A 20168-nucleotide genomic window follows, 5' to 3' on the forward strand; every position below is an offset into this window, starting at 1 on the left:
ATTCCAACTTGTTATAGTTAATTGTGAGGTTTAAGTCTACATCCTAAAAAGTATTGTGTATTAGCCTTTATTAGAATTTAAGCCTGTGTAAATATTATTGAAATCTTGAATCTTAATTCAAGTACCACATAAAGTTATTGACCTGAAAACATCATATGTCATGCCAAATTTGCTTGTGTCACCGCAATGACAAAAGTACTCTAACATAATTCAAGTTATAATAAAATCCCTGAGACAATGACACAAAACAGAATCCCTTTATATTTCACAGAAAATGCCAAATGCATTCAATGAGGTTGCCTCCCAATACAAATATAAACATGCTTCCAAAGTCTGATTCACTCATATCCTCAAAACAGCCTTTTCAATGAAGCATACTTTAACCCTTTGTCAAGAACATAAGACAAATTTTAAAGTACTCATTACTACACAAAAAATGTACTCACTATCGCCAGGTTCATAGTAGAATATTAGCACAAATACTACTATAATATAACTCTAATTTCAATAATTAATTCAACACCAACACAAACTTACAACAGAATTAGCTAGTCTACAATGCCATACATAACACAACTAAATTTACTAAGCCATACTAAGCCACCACCCTCGTCCTTAACTACACCATAATATATTCAACCAAACACAAGTTACGGAGATTGACCTTCAATGCGAGCGTTCACTGCAGCTTCATAACTAGCCTTAAGCTTCTCGTAAGCATCCTCCAACTGCCCGACCTTAGCCCGAAGTGCATTGTTACTATCACGAAGAAGCTTAACTTTTGAGTAACTGTAGTCTTTAATCTCCTTACCGGTGATATCAAGCACTTGACCAAGCATCTCCATTGCTGCATCTTCGCGGGCAGCCTTTTCCACCATAGAAAATCGTCCCTTGGCATTTAATTCAACCTCATATGGTTCACCGGGAACCACCACGGTAAAGCCATAGAATGGGCCTTGGTCTCTCAGATATCTCTCCTGCTTGAAGAAACAAGGAGTAGGAATTTCAGAATCATAGCAAAGCTTCACCAACCAATCCTCCATGCTATTCACTATAGCAAATTCAGCATTCAGCTCCTCTTGTGGGATGACGGGCAGCCCTGTTTGAACAACAGCAACATCTTCACACTAAAATTCCAATAAATTCAAAAAATGTAACACCAAAAAGAAACACACTTACAAGAAACACTTGGACGGCCAGAGAAACTTCCACACTCTGAGCCTCCTTTTTGACCACACACAGCATCGACCGAACCACCCATCATTTCAAGAGTTGCACATTTCTCAGCCATAATGCACCGCAATCTTGCATTGAAGGCCAACACAGCTTGTTGGTAACTGTTAAAGCCATGGACTTCTGGAAAATTGAAATCACGAAGTTGCTCCCTAGCGTCTTCCCAGCTCGTGAAAACACCCGTGCGAGTGCCCTTTGTCACGGCAAAGAAAAGATATCTCTGCATTGGGTCTTCCATGCTTGACCTACTATACTGTTTCTTTTCTCCTGTAATGTATGTATTGGTTAGAGGCCACCTATTTTATAATAACATTTTTTTGGATTGGGTTTCACAGCCCAGCCCAATAACTTACTTATTATTTAAAACAACAACATCCAAGGTTTTGAACCAAACAAAACCATTTTATAATAAATAAATAGATAAAGTTTAAATAAATGTAATCAAACATATTTATAATTTATCGTGAACCTTGAAATTAAATAGAATTTCATCAACTAAAATATTATGAATTCATCAACCGGCAACTTCAAGAATGAGATAACAAAGTTACAATAAGTGCTTTTTCATTGATATTATTTATAAAATATATATATATACATATATAAATTATCAATCAAACAGATTATATAGGGGAGTCACAAACGGAACAAAGACAAAAACAATTATATATTAATAACACAACAACTTAACAAATTAACAAATGATATCAAATTATAAGACACAAATAATTAACAAGTTATAACAATTACAATAAAAACAACCTCAACATGAACTCAAAATCAGATTCACAATAACAATTAACACACAACACCACCACCACAACACTATTAGCAACAACTAAAACACTGTAACAAAGTGACAAATACCCCAAAATCACCATTGCTGTCAATAATAACTTGATATCTGCTTGCTCAAACAATGAAAGGCTAAGTTTCTATACACATAGTGGTAACTACCATAGACGGAAAAGTGAAAGTTTCCAAACAAATACTTAATCACAGCTTAAAAAAATTTCACAACCGAGCATAAATCTCGCATTAATAACAACATAACAATCATAAACCAATTAAAATAATATTGAATAGTAACAGTACCTTCCAGTGCACAGAGGTGACGGAACACAACAGAGGGCTGAACCAGATAGAACTAGAGAGGAGTTGGCCTGGAGTAGAGGATAGACGAGCACGGCGGATCTGGATCAAAGCAGGGTCGAATGTGCAGAAACTGGAGCAGAGGACCCTTCGACGGAGGAACGATGCCAGACGACTCCTGCCACCGTAGAAGGACGCAACACGAGCGTCGCCGACGCGCAGTAGGCACGCCGGGTTCGAGCAGATGCCCAGATGCCAGTTACGCGGCGATGGCTTCACCAAGCATAACGGCATCAGACGACATCTTGCTTTGCCGAGGAAGTGAGCGTCGACGGCCATTCTGATAACGTGCGTTTGTCGAACGACAAAGTGGAACCAACGACACGCTGACGACTCGGATTCCTCAACGCCACAGACGCCGGCCATCTTTGCAGCGGTGGTGTAGAAGCCTGGTTTCATTTAGTGTTTAATGAACCACATACAATTCTTTTTTGGGTTACAAGCATAAACAATCAATTCAAATCTACAAACATTTTATTCTACATCACAAGCAAAAATTTTTTTCCCAGCCATGTACTAGAAAGTCTAATTCTTTTTTTCTTTTCGGTACTTAAAAGCCCAAATCTTAAATCTACCTAATTCTTTTTTGTTCCGGTAATTAAAAGGCCAATTCTAAAATCTCTCAACCATTCATTTTACTCCAAAAACCATAAACTGCAAAGCCCAGAAACCATAAATTGCAAAGCCCAGTTAAAACAGGCCATCTTTTTAGACAGAATAAAATAATATTACCTGCAAAAAAATATTTACATGCTGCTCATATACTAACCCTATATCATATTTTTACCACAAACACTCCAGCCACATATATAATTAACAGAAAATAGGATCTCTACAATTGCAGGTTTCTCCATTTTTTTCTCTTTCTGCAAGCCTGTCCCAACACCGCCACGTGTTAATTTGCAACAATGCCACGACATCAAAAAGCAAGCGGCGTCTGAGATGCCCCTCTAGAAGGGGCGCTTCCTAAAACTGGCCCATAAATAGTATATACAGTATTACAAAGAAAAGATTATTCTTTGTTCGCAATTTTCTTGCTTCTTTCCTTTTTCAGTAAAAAATTTCCAGATATAAAGTATTGATGATATCACGGACGATATAGGTAAGGATAACATTCAGAGTTCCTCTAAAATGTGTCGAGATATCTTTGTCCATATTAAGAATTTTTTTTAACTAAAAATAGAGAGACTCAAATCTACACTTCTTAAATGAGTATATGAAAAATTATGTCATTTGAAATATAATTTATTGGGATATTATGAATTATTAGATCCCATTAAATAAATAAATGTATCTATAAAATAAGTTTATACTAAAATATTGGATATGATTTTTAGCTGTGTATGTGATTCAAAGTTCAAACTATGACTTGGAAGAAAATGCCACACTATGATGCCGGTCAACTGCGACGGTTGCTAAATACCGCTATCTGCTACGTCCTACTCTTTATTCAACATTTAATTTGATTTTTTTTTTTTTGTGTGTGTGTTTATCAAATATTTTAAATTTTTTATTTTATATTTTTTAAATTAAATATTAATTTTTTTTGGATAGATTAGACAATAAATTGTAGACAATCACTTAAAAAAATTTTTATTAAGTAAACATTTAAACTATATTTCAAAAAATTTTTTATCGAATATTTTAATTATTAACAAATTATTATTTTTAGAAGATTTTAAAATTACTTCCGTAAAATAAATTGACTTTTTTTATTGTTTTGAAAAGAACTGTTTTATTTTACAACGATATGTTTTAAAGACTTAATTATTTTATAATAAAATTTATTAAGAATTCATTTGTCTAACATACATATTAAAATTTTGTTGAAAATAAAGTTATTAATTTGTTTCACAAAAATAAATTTAAAAAATTTGAAAAAAATTAAAGATCTATGTAAAATTTGTTAAAAAGACCATTTACTCTTTTTATTTTATTTTTTATATTTATATTTATCTGATATTTAGATTAGTATTTATCAATTCTTTATTTTTTTTTTTAGAAAAATGTTAGTTCTTAACATTTTCTTTTTTACAATTACCCCCAAAGGATATTTGTGTAGTAATCAAGAAATTCGTGACTCAGTAGTACAAAAAGCAAGATAAATAATTATTTTTTTTATATAACTATTTGTTCGGTGGCTCGGGTATCGAACGGTTCGTATCAGTATCCTGGTTGATGAGCGGGTCTCGCCTAGTCGTGAGTCACTGGGTAAGAGTAGGCGACGTTCCGAGCACTCCGTTTGAAGGGGGTGTCACCTGCAAAGACACTCCAACGCTCTAGTCAGCAAAGTGTGCAGATAAAAAGGGGATGAGTGGTATCTGACGTACCTCGGGGGAAGGGCGAGACCTTCCCCATATATACCGTGTCAGAGGTGGGTCCCGTACGGACAGGCCCACTTTTCTCGATGCTCTCCTTGCACAGCTGTGGCAAAGCTGTCAGGGACGCGTGTCCGGGTCGGCGTCTGGGCGCCGTGCACCCGACCGTCCGGGGTCGGGTGGTTAGCAGGTCGGGTTGTCTCATATTCCACTTGGGCCAGGCCGTAACAGTGCCCCCGACGCGTCAGCAATGACCGTGAGGGTCGTTGGTGGCGCGTCATCCTTTCTTTCGTGCATTGTCGCCAGGTCGGCCGTCCGTGGGGGACATGCCTCCTGCGCGCGTGTCTGTTCGCTGCTGGAGTGATCGTTTGTCGCCTCGTTCTTCGCGCGGGGAATTAAATGCTCATAATTGTTTAGAAATTCCACGCGCAAAGACCATTTTGCCTCTAGACTTTTCGCGCTTCTTGAGTGACAGTTTTAAACAGTTTGCATTTGTTTTTCTCTCATATCCCTACTTCAACAATCTCCATCACCTTCTTCTTCTAAGTTCCCAGAGTATCACTTCTGCACTTTGTGCATTCACTCTTCTACCTCCTCCTACGAATCTTCGCAATCAGTTCAGGTAAGCACTCTTTTCGTTCTTTGCTTCATGTTTATTTCATTATTTTTCTGCATGCACGCTGTTTGCTTGGTTTTATGTGATGGATGGCCTTTGTTGGTGGCCTTGTAGTGTCAAATAGGCGCGTTAGGGGGGGGGGATTACCATTCCAGGGTAGGCTTTGTTTGGATTCTGCTTTTGGCCATGTTTGATTTTAGCTGTTGAGTAGAACAAATGTAGTTTCTGGACTTTTTTCGGACTCCCGACCTCATAGACTAACGGAGTGGTGCCCCACTGTGGGTATGCCTCGCATTGTTTCTCGAGCTTCCACCTCCGCCGCGGCTTACGACCCCTATGCCTGGGTTGTTTCCGACTTAAAGGACTCCCCAAACCAGATGGGCGAGGAGGAGCTTAACGAATTCCGTCAAGCCGAGTACTTGTGCGGGGGCACTGACGAGGAAGCTAACTATGACGTTTTTGTTCCTGCCCCTGCCGAGCGGCTATATGAGATTAACTTCCACTCCCCCCGGGTTGCTGATTGGATCTGGTTTTATAAGGCCATGTTCACCCAAGTGGGGGTTTGCATCCCGTTTTCTGCTTTCCAGATGGCGCTCCTTAACCGGATATCCGTGGCGCCGTCGCAGCTGCATCCGGCGAATATCTGGAGCTGCCGGTATCCGTTTATGTTTTCCTCTTTTTCTTCAACCTTACAAATCCTTCCAAGGAAGGGAAGGCGAGAAAAGGATTCATGTCCTTCCGATCCACCCAAGGTCGAATGATCTTTGGCTTGTTCGAGGACTCCTATCATGGGTTTAAGGATAAATATTTTAAGGTGCGTCCGGTCAAGGTCGTCATCCCTTTTGGTTGTCGTTAGAGGGGGAGCGCCCCATCCCGACGTACTGGAGTTTTGGGGCGGGGTCCAACACCTTCATCAAGGTGACTTATAAGGGAATGTCTGTCGTGGATAGGCGAATTGTCGACGTGTTGTGGGCCGTTTTTGGGAAGAACCATGTGAATCCCCACCTCCTTATGGGTGATCGGGAGGTCGCCAGAAATTATGTTTGTGAGTTGCTTTGCCTTATGTTTTTGCATTGTTATTACTTGCTCATGTCGGTTTGCGCTTTCTCCTGCCTATTTCGTTATGCCGGTTTCACGACTAACTTGGTTACTTGTTGCAGTGGAGATGTCTGCTTCGGTGATAGAGATTGAGGGCTTGTTCAAGACATTCTTGGAGGATAGTGATGAGGAGAAAGCCGATGAGAAGGTTGTCGGGAAAACGGAGAACCCTCCTGAGGAGAAAAAGGACGAGGCTGTGCCTTCGCCTCGTGACACCGACATGTCTGACAAGAACTCTGCCCGGGCGCATACTTCCCCTGTTCACGAGGAGGCGGCTGGCGTTGGGCATTCATCCTCCACCCAACAGGAGGAGGATGATCTGAAACTTGTTCCTACCCCCAAAAGGCAGAGGGCGTCTTCCAACCCTGAGGGTGCTTTAATTGTGATGGAGAGAAACTTCGACGCTGGGGCTTTTATTGATAACCAGCTGATCCCTCGCATGGAAGAACACTTCTTTGGCACCGAGCTCGCAGGGCAAGTGAGGTGAATGTACCGTACTCTCCTTTGAGGAGCCGTAATAGCTCGGAAGGCTGAGTTCGAGTTGTCGGGGATGCAATCACTGTGAAGGAAGCTCGAGACTGCTGCCAAGCCCAATAATGAATTCAAGGTTAAGGTTGAAACGCTTCAGGAGCAGCTGTCCGAGGCGGGGGAAAAGCTCAAAGCCGCTGAGGAGAAAGCAGCGTCTGCCGAGGAGAAGGTGAAGACCTCCGATGAAGCCGTGTCCCGTTTAACCGAGCGGGAGATGACTCTAGAGAGCTAGCTTAATGCCGCGCAAGGTCGGGTGGTGGCTTTGGAGAAAGAGCGCGATAAGGCCGTCTCGTTGGCTAAGGCTGCTCAAGCCGAGGTTGAGGAGCTTAGGAAGAAACATAAAGTGACCAGAGAGCAGGGAAAGAATGCCATCTACATGACTGAGGAGGCCCTTAAGGCCCAAGTGAAGATCGTGGCTCCCGACTTCGACACGTCGGCAATTGGAGTTTTCAAAACGATTAAGGATGGCAAGATTGTTGACATGCCCAGGAAATGAGTTCTTGTACCTTTATGCTTTTGCACGGATTTGTAGTTTTGTTGTAGAACTTTTGGAACTCACTTTGTTATGCCTTAAGAGTCGCTTGGTCGGCTAGTAATTATCGTCTTTATCTGTTTGTTTAGTAGCATTTTGTTTTGTTACCGTTTTGTCGGTGTGGACTTATCGTTTGTGTCCGTTTTACCGTTACGTTGGTAACTTGGGCAAAACCAAGTCTTGGTCTTGTTATTATCGCGACCGTTTGTTATGGCTTTGATTTGTTTGGCTCCCGGGGTGATTATTCCCAGGTTGCCGTATCGTCGTCCCGTTTACCATACGTTGAAAAACATGATGATGTGGGATACATATTGGGGAATAGTAGATGAGAGAATTTAGACAGGTAAACATTAATCGGCAATTAAACAAGTATATGGACATGGTAGGCACTTGACAAAAGTAAACCACTGAACTTGTTAAAAGTAAACCATTGAGCTCGTCAAGACGCCTGTCCGGCGTGCCTGGGCTAAGAATAAAATCTCCTCAAGTTACCTGCATTCCATGTTCTCGGGATTTCTTTACCGTCGAGTTTCACCAATTTGTAGGCGCCTTTGCCGAGCACTTCTTTGACTCTGTAGGAACCTTCCCAGTTCGCCGCCAGCTTTCCTTCTCCTGGGGTCAGTAGCCTGATGTCATTGCGTCGCAAGACGAGGTCATCTTCCTTGAATTCCCTTCTGATCACCTTGGTGTAATAGCGCAGGGCCATTCTTTGTTTCAATGCTACCTCCGACAAGTGGGCCATCTCTCTGGCCTCATCCACCAGGTCTTTTTCCACTGCTTCTTCTACTCCTTTCAGAAGTAACCGTGGGCTCGGCTCGCCGATCTCCATGGGTATTACCGCATCAACCCCGTACGTCAGGCGGAAAGGAGTTTCTCCCGTGGAGCTTTGCTCGGTTGTACGGTAGGACCAAAGAACCGAGGCGAGTTCGTCGACCCATGCACCTTTTTTGCTATCCAACCGCTTCCTGAGACCTAGCAATATGACCTTATTCGCTGACTCCACTTGCTCATTCGTCTGGGGGTGTTCTACCGAGGAGAACTTCTGTTTTATGCCCAGGCCGGTGAGGAATTCTGCGAACTTCTTGTCAGTAAACTGCGTCCCGTTATCCGAGATGACGATTTCCAGGATGCCGAACCGGGTTATCACCTGCCTCCACATGAACTTTCTACAATTGGATGAGGATATGCTGGCCAGCGGTTCAGCCTCTATCCATTTGGTGTAGTAGTCCACGACAACTATGAGGTATTTGACTTGCCCCGGGCCAATCGGGAAGGGTCCCAGGAGGTCGACTCCCCATTGTGCAAAAGGTCGGGAGACGTCAGTAGACTTAGTTCGGAAGCTGGTGCCCTGTGGAAGTTGGCGTTCTCTTGACAGTTGGCGCATTTTTTCACGAATTCTTTGGAGTCTTTCATCATTGATGGCCAGTAATATCCAACTCGGATGAGCTTAGGGGTGTTCAAAACCGATCCGAACCAATCTAAACCGATCAACCGAACAGAAAAAACCGAAAACCGAAAAAACCGAAAAAACATGTTTTGCTATTTTTATTATGGTTCGGTTCGGTTTTCGGTTCTGACAATGAAAACCTCAACCGAACCGAACCGGTATATTAAAAACCTTAAAAAACCAACCCCACCCCACCCCCAAATGTGACTCCTCTCCTAACTCACTGGTGACCTAATCCCCACCCCCAAACGTAAACCTAGATATAGGCCTCTAGCTGCTCTCTTCTCTCCATCTCGCACTCTTGCTCTCTGCATTGGAGTCTCGTGAACGGGAGTAGTTCGATTCGGGAGTTTGCTGACGATGTTCCCGGTCTGCCAGCCGGCGTTCCAGGTCTTGCATCCTGTGGCGTAGTTCTTGGATCATTCTGGCGCTGTTGTCGCCAGTTCCCCCGAAGGGGCGTCTTTCGGGAGTTCGTCTTGGAGGGGACCTCGTGCGCTCCCGAGAAGAAGCCACGGGGGTTTTCCCTCTGCACCCGGTCTCACGTCCTGTTCCTCCAGGGTCCAGTGCAAAGTCCATTCAGGCGAGTCCCTACAGACGGCGCCAATGTTCGGTGGCTCGGGTATCGAACGGTTCGTATCAGTATCCTGGTTGATGAGCGGGTCTCGCCTGGTCGTGAGTCACCGGGTAGGAGTAGGCGACGTTCCGAGTACTCCGTGTAAGGGGGTGTCACCTGCAAAGACACTCCGACGCTCTAGTCAGCAAAGTGTGCAGGTAAAAAGGGGATGAGTGGTATCTGACGTACCTCGGGAGAAGGACGAGACCTTCCCCATATATACCGTGGGGCCCACCTTCCTCGATGCTCTCCTTGCACAGCTGTGGCAAAGCTGTCAGGGACGCGTGTCCGGGTCGGATGATTAGTGGGTCGGACTGGCCCATATTTCACTTGGGCCAGACCGTAACACTATTATTTATAATGGATATGTATTAATTAACAACAATATTATATAACTAACAAATATTATTATTTTAAATTAATATTTAATCAATAATAATTTGTGTCTACGTTTATAAAGATCTACACACATAAAATAAAGATTTACATATAAATTAGTATACTTTATAAATGTTTTTTAAAATTTATATATATAAATTAATAAAATTTATTTATTAAAAATAATTTAATATTTATAGTAATTAAAAAATGATCAAAATTATTAAAAACGGCTCGTTTTAAGATTTCTTTATTAATTAAACTTCTTATATATTCCAATTTCCAAACACTTGTTTTTGTTGGGGGGCAACGTTGATCCCAAGGTTTCTTTAGTAAACGTCCCCAAGTTATTCATCGTATAAACTAAATTATGTAAGCTAGTTGTGCTTGTTTTTAGTGTTTAGGAGTATTTTTATTTTTCCCCTAGCCTGCCTATGTATTGTTTATTCTTTAGTATAATAAATGTAAACTCGTGCGACAAGGCTTATATAAGGCCAGTTTGGTAAATAACTTAAATAAGTTCTTTTAAAGAAAAAGTTTAAAACATAAGGACTTTTATTAATAGCAGCTTATAAATAAGTTATTTTGTATTTGGATTTTTAGTTATAAAAGTACTTATTTTAAAGTTGTAGCGTTTGGATAAATAACTTAAAAAATAAATTTTTTTTATAGAAGAGAATGAATATTAAAATAACAATGATAACAAATATTTTCCAATATTAAATGTTAATTTTACATAACCTAATCACTATTATTGTGTATGATATGGTAGGTGAAAATAAAAAATAAATATAAAATGTGTGTCAATGTATATTTTGTTGCTTTTTTTTTTACTCCTATTAGAATTTTCTTCTCCTTTACTGAAGTCAAGAACTTGTTATAATTAACTATGAAAATAATAGCAAGCTGCAAAACCACATATGAAAAAAATAAAATTAAAACTAAAATTTCATACCACAGTTAAATACAAATTTAATAATAAAAAATAGAGTAATAAAATGATAAAAAAATGCTTAGAAGGAATATATGCAGTAGGTTATTTAGATGCAATATTGTATGAAAATGGTGGTGGTGGAGGATCAATACTTTAAATTATTACGTGAAAATGGTGAGGTTTGGAACATTGCGTGAGAATGATGGTGGAAGGCTAGTGCTTCTAGCAGACCTTGCGTGAAAATGGTGGTGAAGGGTCAGTATATTTTTCACATAGTTAAGAAGAAAAGTAGATTTTTTTTGTTTTGAAATTAAATTTTTTTTAAGTAAGTGATAAAAAGACTTATCCAAAAGCAAAATCATATATTTCTACTTTTTCAAAAAGCTGCAAATTAACTTTTTAAAAAGTTAAAAGTTTTTTTTAAAATAGTACCAAACACACAGATTATGATTTTTTCTAATCCAAAAGTAAAAAAAAAAAAAAAATAGCTTTTGCTACTTTCCAAACAGACTCTAATTCATCTCTAAGCAACTTGAAATATCTACGACTAAACTTTAATTTACAAATTAATTCTCTAATTAACTATCATTAATTTATTGGACTGAATTAATCAAGTCTTTGGGACAGATTATGCGTGTATTATGAAAAAAAAATAATGAAAGCAGTTCCTATCATTTCTAATAAATAAATGAAAGCAGTTCCTATCATTAATCCAAGAACTTCCTATAAATATAGTCCACTCTTATAGAAAGTCTCATTGCCATTGACCATGGCCATATCCAAAACCGTCTTCATTTCTGCCACCCTCTTCTCCTCCCTCGTTGCCGCCGCCGCCTACTACCAAAATATCTCCTCCACGTCCCTAGGTTTCGTGGAGGAGAAACTAACTCGCATCCGATTCTACTTCCATGATGTTGTTACGGGCCCAAATGCTACCATAATCATTTCCATAAGTCCACTTATGGGAAAATCTAAGGCCCCACTTCCATTCGGGTCCTTGGTAATGCTCGAAGACCCGTTAACTGTCGGACCCGAACCCGATTCCAAACTCATTGGAAAGGCGCAAGGATTCTACACAATGGTGACACAACGCGAGGACATTGATTTAGAGCTTGTGATGGGTATGACCATAACATTCACAGAAGGCAAGTTCAACGGCAGCACCCTCAGCCTCTTTGGCCGGAATTACATCTTTGACCCCGTCAGAGAGATGCCGATCGTTGGTGGAACCGGCGCGTTCCGATTCGCGCGTGGGTTTGTTCGTGCTAAGACTTACTCAGTGGATTATTACAAAGGTGATGCTGTTGTGGAATACAACGTCTACGTCTTCCACTATTCAAACCAAGGCTTTGATGCTTCTACTCCTCAAGAGCGTTTTAGCAATGGCTTTGAGTTCATGACTGACCCTATACTTAGCAAAATATAAAAGTAAAAATTTTCGGGAAAAGGATTTAAGTTTTGTTACTACTTAATCATCACTTAAGAATTATGCTATAAAAATAAAAGAAAAATTATATTTATGCTATACTTTTTTATAGCAAAAATTCGCATTTTATTTGTTTTCGTATAAAGTTTATAGTTAATAATTCTCAAATAATTTAATAAATTTGATTAAATTATTATTTGGTAACTATTAATTATCAACTTTATATGAATACAACTGCGTATGAGTGTCTACAATTTTTTATATATCTTTATTATTAATGATATAGATTAGAAGACAAAGTTTTTTTTTTATATAGAAGTTTTCAAATGTAGCTAAGGTTTCATTATAGTTTAATTTGAATATAACTACGTAGTGATAATGACCCTCCTGGCGTCGTGTTCTAAATGTCATCGATCATCAGCACCATATATCTATTGTAAATTTGTAATATTATCGTTAATTATTGTCGTTTTTCCCTCATTGTTTTTGGTGAAGATTCTTTCGTTGAAATTTCACCTTATTAATTTCGGGTATTATTAACACCGGGAAGAACTGTCTCAGAATTAATAGAATGAATGTCAAGAACCAGAAATCATAGCAACTATAACAAATCTTGGTTTTTCTTGATCTTAACTGCCATATCAGCATGAGATAACACCAAAGTTTTCAACAGAGTATGTAAGACTAAACAACCCTGGCTTCCAAGTTAGAGTAACACCGAAACGAAAGTAAACCAATCAAACAAATAGTTACATGCATGGGAAAGAGTATTTAAAGTTTGGCAGAAGGTAGAAATTCAGGTCCAGTCGACTTCACGTGAAGTTGATAGCTGAGAGCCGTTAGATGATTTGATTGATTTGACTAAATTTTTGTTTAGTGGCTCTCAGCTATCATCTTCACGTGAAGTTCGATAACTGAGAGTCGTTAAATGATTTGATTGATTTGACTAAATTTTCATCTAACGACTCTCAGCTATCAACTTCAATCGACTACACCTGTTCAAAACATATTTACTCATAAATCACAACTACACAAAACGACAAAGCAATACAACATGTAGATGCATATGCAGGTTCCCCGCCCAAAATAATAAATTAATAAAGAGGGGTTAGACTTAATTAAAAGAAAAAATAAATATAAAAAATTAATTTAAATTTAATAAAATTATAGAGATTAGTAAAATAATTAAATATTTTATTTATTATTTATTGTTACGGATCCGGCCCACGGATCCCGGACCCAAGGCTAAATCCGAACCCGGTTCCTCGGGTCCGACCCGTTTCCATATTCCAGAAGGCTCGAAACCGGTCCTCTAAAGGTCCTAACCGACTTTTGAATTCAAACGCCTCCCTTATCTTAGCCAAACAGGACAAGATAAGACGACTCTCATCGCCTATAAATAGAGGACCCAGGTCCCTCCAGGTATTCATTCATTCCACACACCTTATACCTCTTAGATCCATTCTGACTTGAGCGTCGGAGTGTCTTTGCAGGTACCTCCCCCCATTGCTCCAGTCAAGCGACCCGGCTTCAGCCTTGATCCGCAGGTTCTCGATCCACCCTTCAACTCGTACCAGAGACATCTCGTACATTGGCGCCGTCTGTGGGGAACTTGCGCCAGCCGAGCCGAATGGGGGACGTCCTGGAGGAGACCCCCTCAAGCCAGGATAACTCCCTACCGCTTAACCCAACCCCAGAACACCGGGAGGTCACAAACCAAGCAAGAATAGCGAGTACTATCCAACACACGAACGACCACGTCGTCACGGACCAACGACATCCTGAGAAAGCTAGGGACAAAGCGGCACAGATCATCCAGGATCTCTGCCTCCGGGTCCAGGAACTCGAAGGCAAATTGACCAATAGAGAAAAACACAACAACGAACACGGAAGCCACGCAACTTCCAGATCAAGGTCTCGCCGCGGTAGGTCGCCAACCCGACGACACGACAGAAGAGACGGTCGCAGCACCTCGCGTGACCACAGACACGAGAAGTCACCAGAACGGCGATACAACAAGAAACACAACCGCAGCGCTTCCCGAAATCTGAGTTACCAACCCTACTCAGACGAAGATCGGAGGGACCGAAACACCAAGCGCACGAGAAACGACCATATAATAATGGGAGCTACACCCTTCACAGAAAGAATCTTAAGAGCAAAACTCCCCAAAGGTTTCGACAAACCTACCGACATGAAGTATGATGGAACCAAAGATCCCCAGGAACACCTAACGGCCTTCGAAGCCAGAATGAACTTGGAAGGAGCGACCGACGCGGTCCGATGCAGAGCCTTCCCGGTAACCCTAGCAGGACCGGCGATCAAATGGTTCAACGCCCTCCCAAACAGATCCATAGCCAGTTTTCACGATGTGACACGAAAATTCATGGCCCAATTCACAACCAGAATCACTAAAGCCAAACACCCCATCAGCTTACTGGGAGTCACGCAAAAACAAGAAGAATCCACAAGGAAATACCTCGACTGCTTCAACGACGAATGCCTGACGGTCGACGGACTCACGGATTCCGTCGCAAGCCTTTGCCTAACCAATGGACTCATGAACTAAGATTTTCGCAAACACCTCACCACCAAACCAGTATGGACCATGCACGAGATCCAGAACGTCGCCAGAGATTACATCAATGACGAAGAAGTCAGCCAGGTCGTCGCCGCCAACAAACGGCAAAACGGTAACACCCAACACAGCAACTCGGCTTCTCGCCAAAACCCACCACCCAAAGAGAATCAAAGGGACCACCCCAGATCGGCAAATACAAGCCGACCACCGAGAATTGGCAAATTCTCCAATTACACGCCCCTAACAGCACCAATTACCGAGATATATCACCAAATAGAAGACCGAGGTATAATTCCGAAAGCCCGACAACTCAAGGAAAGGACGGGAGGCAACAAAACCCTCTACTGCGACTACCACCGAGGTTACGGCCACAAGACTCAAGACTGTTTCGACCTTAAAGACGCCCTCGAACAAGCCATACGAGACGGCAAACTCCCAGAATTCGCCAAAATCATCAGAGAACCAAGACGCGCGGAAAGAGACAGATCGCCAGAGAGGGAAGGGCGTAACCCAAGAATCCAAAAGCAACCCCCCAGGGAAAGCCCGGAGGAAGACCCGACCATCATAGTAAACATCATCACAGGCAAAGACGTGTCAAGTAAGTCAAAACTAACGATAAAAAAGATCTCAAAGTAATGGCTGTCAAAAACCAAACCCCAACCGCTGCGGCCGACAACACGATAACCTTCTTACCAGAGGATTGCCAGCACGATACCTCGGCCGAGGATGCCCCTTTCGTCATCTCGGCCAGAATCGGAACAGGACTAGTACGAAGGATACTGGTAGACACCGGGGCAGACTCAAACATCCTTTTCCGAGGAGCCTTCGATAAACTCGGGCTCCACAACGACAACCTCCAAACACACCGCAACGGCGTCACGGGACTCGGAGACAACTTTCTCAAACCAGATGGCTCAATCACACTTCCCATCACCATAGGAACAAGCAGCCAGAAGAAGACAATCCTATCTGAATTTGTAGTCCTAAAAGACTCCACAGCCTATAACGTGATCCTCGGAAGGAAAAGAATCAATGACTTCTCCGCAGTCATCTTTACCAAATACCTCCTTATGAAGTTCAGAACCGACGACGGTTCCGTCGGTACCATCCACGGGGACCGAGAAGTCGCAGCCGAATGCGACAACACCAGCCTAGCCCTAAGAAAGAAGTCCCGAGACGCGGCCGGGGTATTCCTAGCCGACCTGGATGCCCGACAAGACGGCCAACCCAGGCCAGAACCAGAAGGAGATATGGAAAAACTACAAATAGGGCCAACCAAAGATGAATACACCTTCATTAATAGGAACCTCCCATATGACCTCAAAGAGGAACTCTCTCAACTCCTGAAAAAAAATAGAGACCTGTTTGCATTCACACCAGCCGACATGCCGGGAATAAGCCCCGACCTAATGTCCCACCGACTCGCCGTGGATCCCAAAGCTAAATCCGTAGCACAAAGGAGACGAAAAATGTCACCTGACCGGGCCGCCGAGGTCAAAAAGCAAGTTAAAGCCCTACTCGAAGCCAACTTCATCAGGGAACTCCCCTACACGACCTGGCTAGCCAACGTCGTGCTAGTAAAGAAATCTAACGGGAAATGGCGAATGTGCGTCGACTACACGGACCTCAACAAGGCCTGCCCAAAGGATGCCTTTCCCCTACCAAACATCGACGGACTAGTAGATGCCGCATCCGGCCACCGATACCTCAGCTTCATGGACGCATATTCCGGGTACAACCAGATCCCGATGCACCGACCAGACGAAGAGAAGACAGCGTTCATCACCCCAGACGGGACATACTGCTACACAGTGATGCCCTTCGGCCTGAAAAATTCCGGAGCCACCTATCAAAGACTCGTCAACAAAATATTTCAACACCTGTCCGGAAGCAAATTAGAAGTATATATAGATGACATGCTCGCCAAGACTGAATCCGGCGAACAACTCACCAACGACCTCGAGGTCATCATGAACACCCTACGAAAGCACCAAATGCGGCTCAACCCAACAAAGTGTGCCTTCGGAATGGAGGCAGGAAAGTTTCTCGGCTTCATGATCACACAACGCGGAGTTGAAGCAAACCCAGAGAAATGCCGTGCTGTCCTCGAGATGACAAGCCCAAAAAACCTCAAAGAAATCCAAAAGCTCACCGGCCAATTAACGGCGTTATCACGTTTCCTCGGGGCATCAGCTCAAAAGGCAATCCCCTTCTTCAAACTAATGAAAAAAGGAACACCTTTCAAATGGGAGACAGAATGTGAAGAAGCTTTCCAACATTTTAAGAAAGTCCTAACGGAGCCACCAATCCTCGCCAAACCCCAGACAGGAGAAACACTCTACCTGTACCTCTCCATAACAGAAGAGGCGCTCGCAGCAGCACTTATCCGTGAAGACAAGAAAAAGAACAAAAACCCGTATACTTCATAAGCAAGGTCTTACAGGACGCGGAGAGCCGCTACTCACGCTTAGAAAAGCTAGCTTTCGCACTCCTTACGGCCTCCCAGCGCCTACGACAATACTTCCAGGCCCATTCCGTGACGGTCCGAACCGACCAAGCGGTCAAGCAGGTACTACAGAAACCCGACCTAGCAGGCAGAATGCTAGCATGGTCCATCGAATTATCCCAGTTCGATATCAAGTTCGAACCCCGATACGCGATCAAAGCACAAGCCATGGCCGACTTTATCGCCGAAATGACACCAGGAGACTCCACCCCCGAGTCGTGGAAGCTACACGTTGACGGCTCCTCGAACATCACTTCCGGAGGCGCCGGAGTCATCCTCGAAAGCCGTAACGGAGTCGTAATTGAACAGTCAGTACGGTACGAATTCCCGGTCTCAAACAACCAAGCAGAATACGAGGCCCTCTTGGCAGGCCTAGCCCTTGCCCGGGAAGTCGGAGCAAAAATCATAGAGGTAAGTACCGACTCACAGGTAGTCAGTTTCCAAATTAACGGAGACTACCAAACACGAGATCCCCTAACTCCAACAATACCTCGCCAAGGTAAATAAACTAAAAGAAGGATTCGAGCACGTTACCATACAGCACGTTCCTAGGGAACGAAACGCCAGGGCAAACCTGCTTTCCAAACTAGCCAGTACTAAACTTGGACACGGTAACAAATCGCTAATCCAGGAAGTCGTTAAGTCACCCTCCGTGTCAACAACAACCAACGCTCATCTGACATTCTCAAACCAGGGATCTTGGACCTACCCTATCCTACAGTACCTCCTCGACGGAACACTGCCACCAGACCCCAAAGAGGGAAAGCGAATAACGAGGGAAGCCGCCAACTATACTATTATTGCAGGACAACTATACAAACGCGGATTCCCGCAACCCCTGCTCAAATGTGTTGAACCCAGGGACACGGAGTACATACTCCGCGAAATCCACGAAGGCTGCTGCGGCCACCACGTCGAAGGCAAAACGTTAGGCTAAAAGGTCATCAGGGCAGGCTACTTCTGGCCCACAATCATCCGAGACTCCATACAAATAGTTAAAAACTGCGACAAATGCCAAAGGCACGCCAATATCCACCAAGCTGCGCCTCACCAGCTCAGCACCATATCGGCAGAACGGCCGTTCGGCACCTGGGGTATCGACCTCGTCGGGCCCTTCCCTACGGCACCCGGCCAACTCAGATACCTCATCGTCGCCATAGACTACTACACTAAATGGATCGAAGCCGAACCCCTGTCCTCCATAACGGCAACCCAATGCCGAAAATTCCTCTGGCGACAGATCATCACCCGATTCGGGATCCCCGAGATCGTTATCTCGGACAACGAAACCCAATTTGCCGACAAAAAGTTCAGAGAATTTTTAGAAGGACTACGTGTATCTCACCGTTTCAGCTCGGTAGAACACCCTCAGACAAACGGATAGGTGGAATCCGCGAACAAAATAATCGTCAAAGGACTCAAAAAGCGGCTCGACGAAGCCAAAGGACTATGGGCCGACGAACTCGGATCGGTCCTATGGTCATACTGAACCACACCTCAGACGACCACGGGAGAAACACCTTTCCGATTAACATATGATGTGGAGGCGGTCATCCCGGTAGAGATCGGAGACCCAAGCCCCAGAAAAATAGTCGGAGGTAACGACGAGGAGGCAGAACGAGACCTCATTGACGAAACAAGAAGCATAGCCCATCTCAGAGAGCTAGCTCTAAAACAGAGAATCAGCCTAAGATACAATCACGGAGTCATCCGGCGAGAATTCGCAACTGACGACCTCGTCTTACGACGAAACGACATCGGTCCCCCGACCCGAGGAGAAGGGAAACTCACTCCCAACTGGGAAGGACCATACAGGATCAAGGCAGTAATCGGAAAAGGAGCATATAAACTCGAACGGCTTAACGGCGTCGAAGTCCTGAGGACCTGGAACGCTGCCAATCTACGGTGATACTACACCTAGGCCAACCCAACTAAATCACCCCCTTTCTTTAACGTTATTTATTTATGTGTCTCCCCATTTTTCGACTCTTGAACTTTACTTTCGCTTAAGTATCAAACTCGGGTACTCTTTCCCCCACCAATGAAGGGTTTTAACGAGGCCCAAACTTTAAATATTTCATCAAAAAGCTATTTCCACCCTCTTTAAACGTTTCAAATACGAAACAAAAACGCGGCCACGATTGGGGGACTGATCACCCCCCAGGCCCAAACACACGGATATCCACAAAAACCCAACCAAACGACGGTCCGGAGAAACCAATAAAACGGAATAGCGTTCAACAGAATATACAAAGAGGCCCGAACGGCCGAAATAGTCATTAAACAAAAACCGAAATCACGAAGTCACGGTTACACGGCCCACGGCCAAACCAAAATATCCGAAAAACAAACCAAGTCTCAAGACAAAAATACAAAAGTACAAAAGAGATAAAGCTACTCGAGGTCGACTATCCGGCCATCGCGAACGGTCTTGAACGCTCCCATCACGGACACGTCCACGCCCGGAGCCAGCACCAGGGCCTGTGCCTTCATCGTCTCCTCGGTAGCAGCAATCGCATCCTTAGCATCAGCCAACAACTCCGCTTTCTCCCTCTTCAAGGCAGCAACCTCGGCCTTCAAAACCTCCGTCTCACCGAGAAGCACGGCAGCCTGAGAACCCGCATTAGAAGCCTTTTGCCGCTCCTCGCCCAGTTGAGAAAGAAGTAAAGTCTCAACCTCGGAAAGCCAAAAAATCTCTGCCCCGGCCTCCTCAGAAGACTTCACTGCCTTTTCCCTCGCAATCTCGGCAGCCTCAAGCTTCTCCTTCAGCTTAACCATTTCGGCCTGAGAATGACAGAGCTTCTTA

At 43.2% G+C, this 20168-nt stretch overlaps 2 protein-coding genes across 2 annotated transcripts; both read left to right on the forward strand.

The window, feature by feature from the left end:
* Positions 1-11580: 11580 nt before the first annotated feature.
* LOC112754100 (pterocarpan synthase 1) lies at positions 11581-12376 on the forward strand. Its single transcript, XM_025801689.3, has one exon. It carries the CDS (start codon positions 11619-11621, stop codon positions 12273-12275), a length of 657 nt encoding a protein of 218 aa, XP_025657474.1. The 5' UTR covers positions 11581-11618; the 3' UTR covers positions 12276-12376.
* A 5175-nt stretch (positions 12377-17551) lies between these two features.
* Positions 17552-19271, forward strand: LOC112756544 (uncharacterized). The gene is made up of 4 exons (XM_025805164.1): positions 17552-17773; positions 17994-18289; positions 18383-18719; positions 18864-19271. The coding sequence occupies exons 1-4, from the start codon at positions 17552-17554 to the stop codon at positions 19269-19271; spliced, it is 1263 nt and encodes a 420-aa protein (XP_025660949.1).
* Positions 19272-20168: the final 897 nt, after the last annotated feature.

The sequence above is a fragment of the Arachis hypogaea genome, chromosome 16 (assembly GCF_003086295.3).
Source record: "Arachis hypogaea cultivar Tifrunner chromosome 16, arahy.Tifrunner.gnm2.J5K5, whole genome shotgun sequence".
NCBI lineage: Eukaryota > Viridiplantae > Streptophyta > Magnoliopsida > Fabales > Fabaceae > Arachis > Arachis hypogaea.

What these genes read in the sequence shown, in the direction of transcription:
- LOC112754100 (XM_025801689.3), top strand. Translation starts at nt 11,619, where the DNA reads ATGGCCATATCCAAAACCGTCTTCATTTCTGCCACCCTCTTCTCCTCC.
- LOC112756544 (XM_025805164.1), top strand. Translation starts at nt 17,552, where the DNA reads ATGACACCAGGAGACTCCACCCCCGAGTCGTGGAAGCTACACGTTGAC. An exon ending in TCGGAGCAAAAATCATAGAG is followed by an intron (nt 17,774 to 17,993) that starts GTAAGTACCGAC and finishes TCGCTAATCCAG; the next exon opens with GAAGTCGTTAAGTCACCCTC. An exon ending in TATCTCACCGTTTCAGCTCG is followed by an intron (nt 18,720 to 18,863) that starts GTAGAACACCCT and finishes ACCACACCTCAG; the next exon opens with ACGACCACGGGAGAAACACC.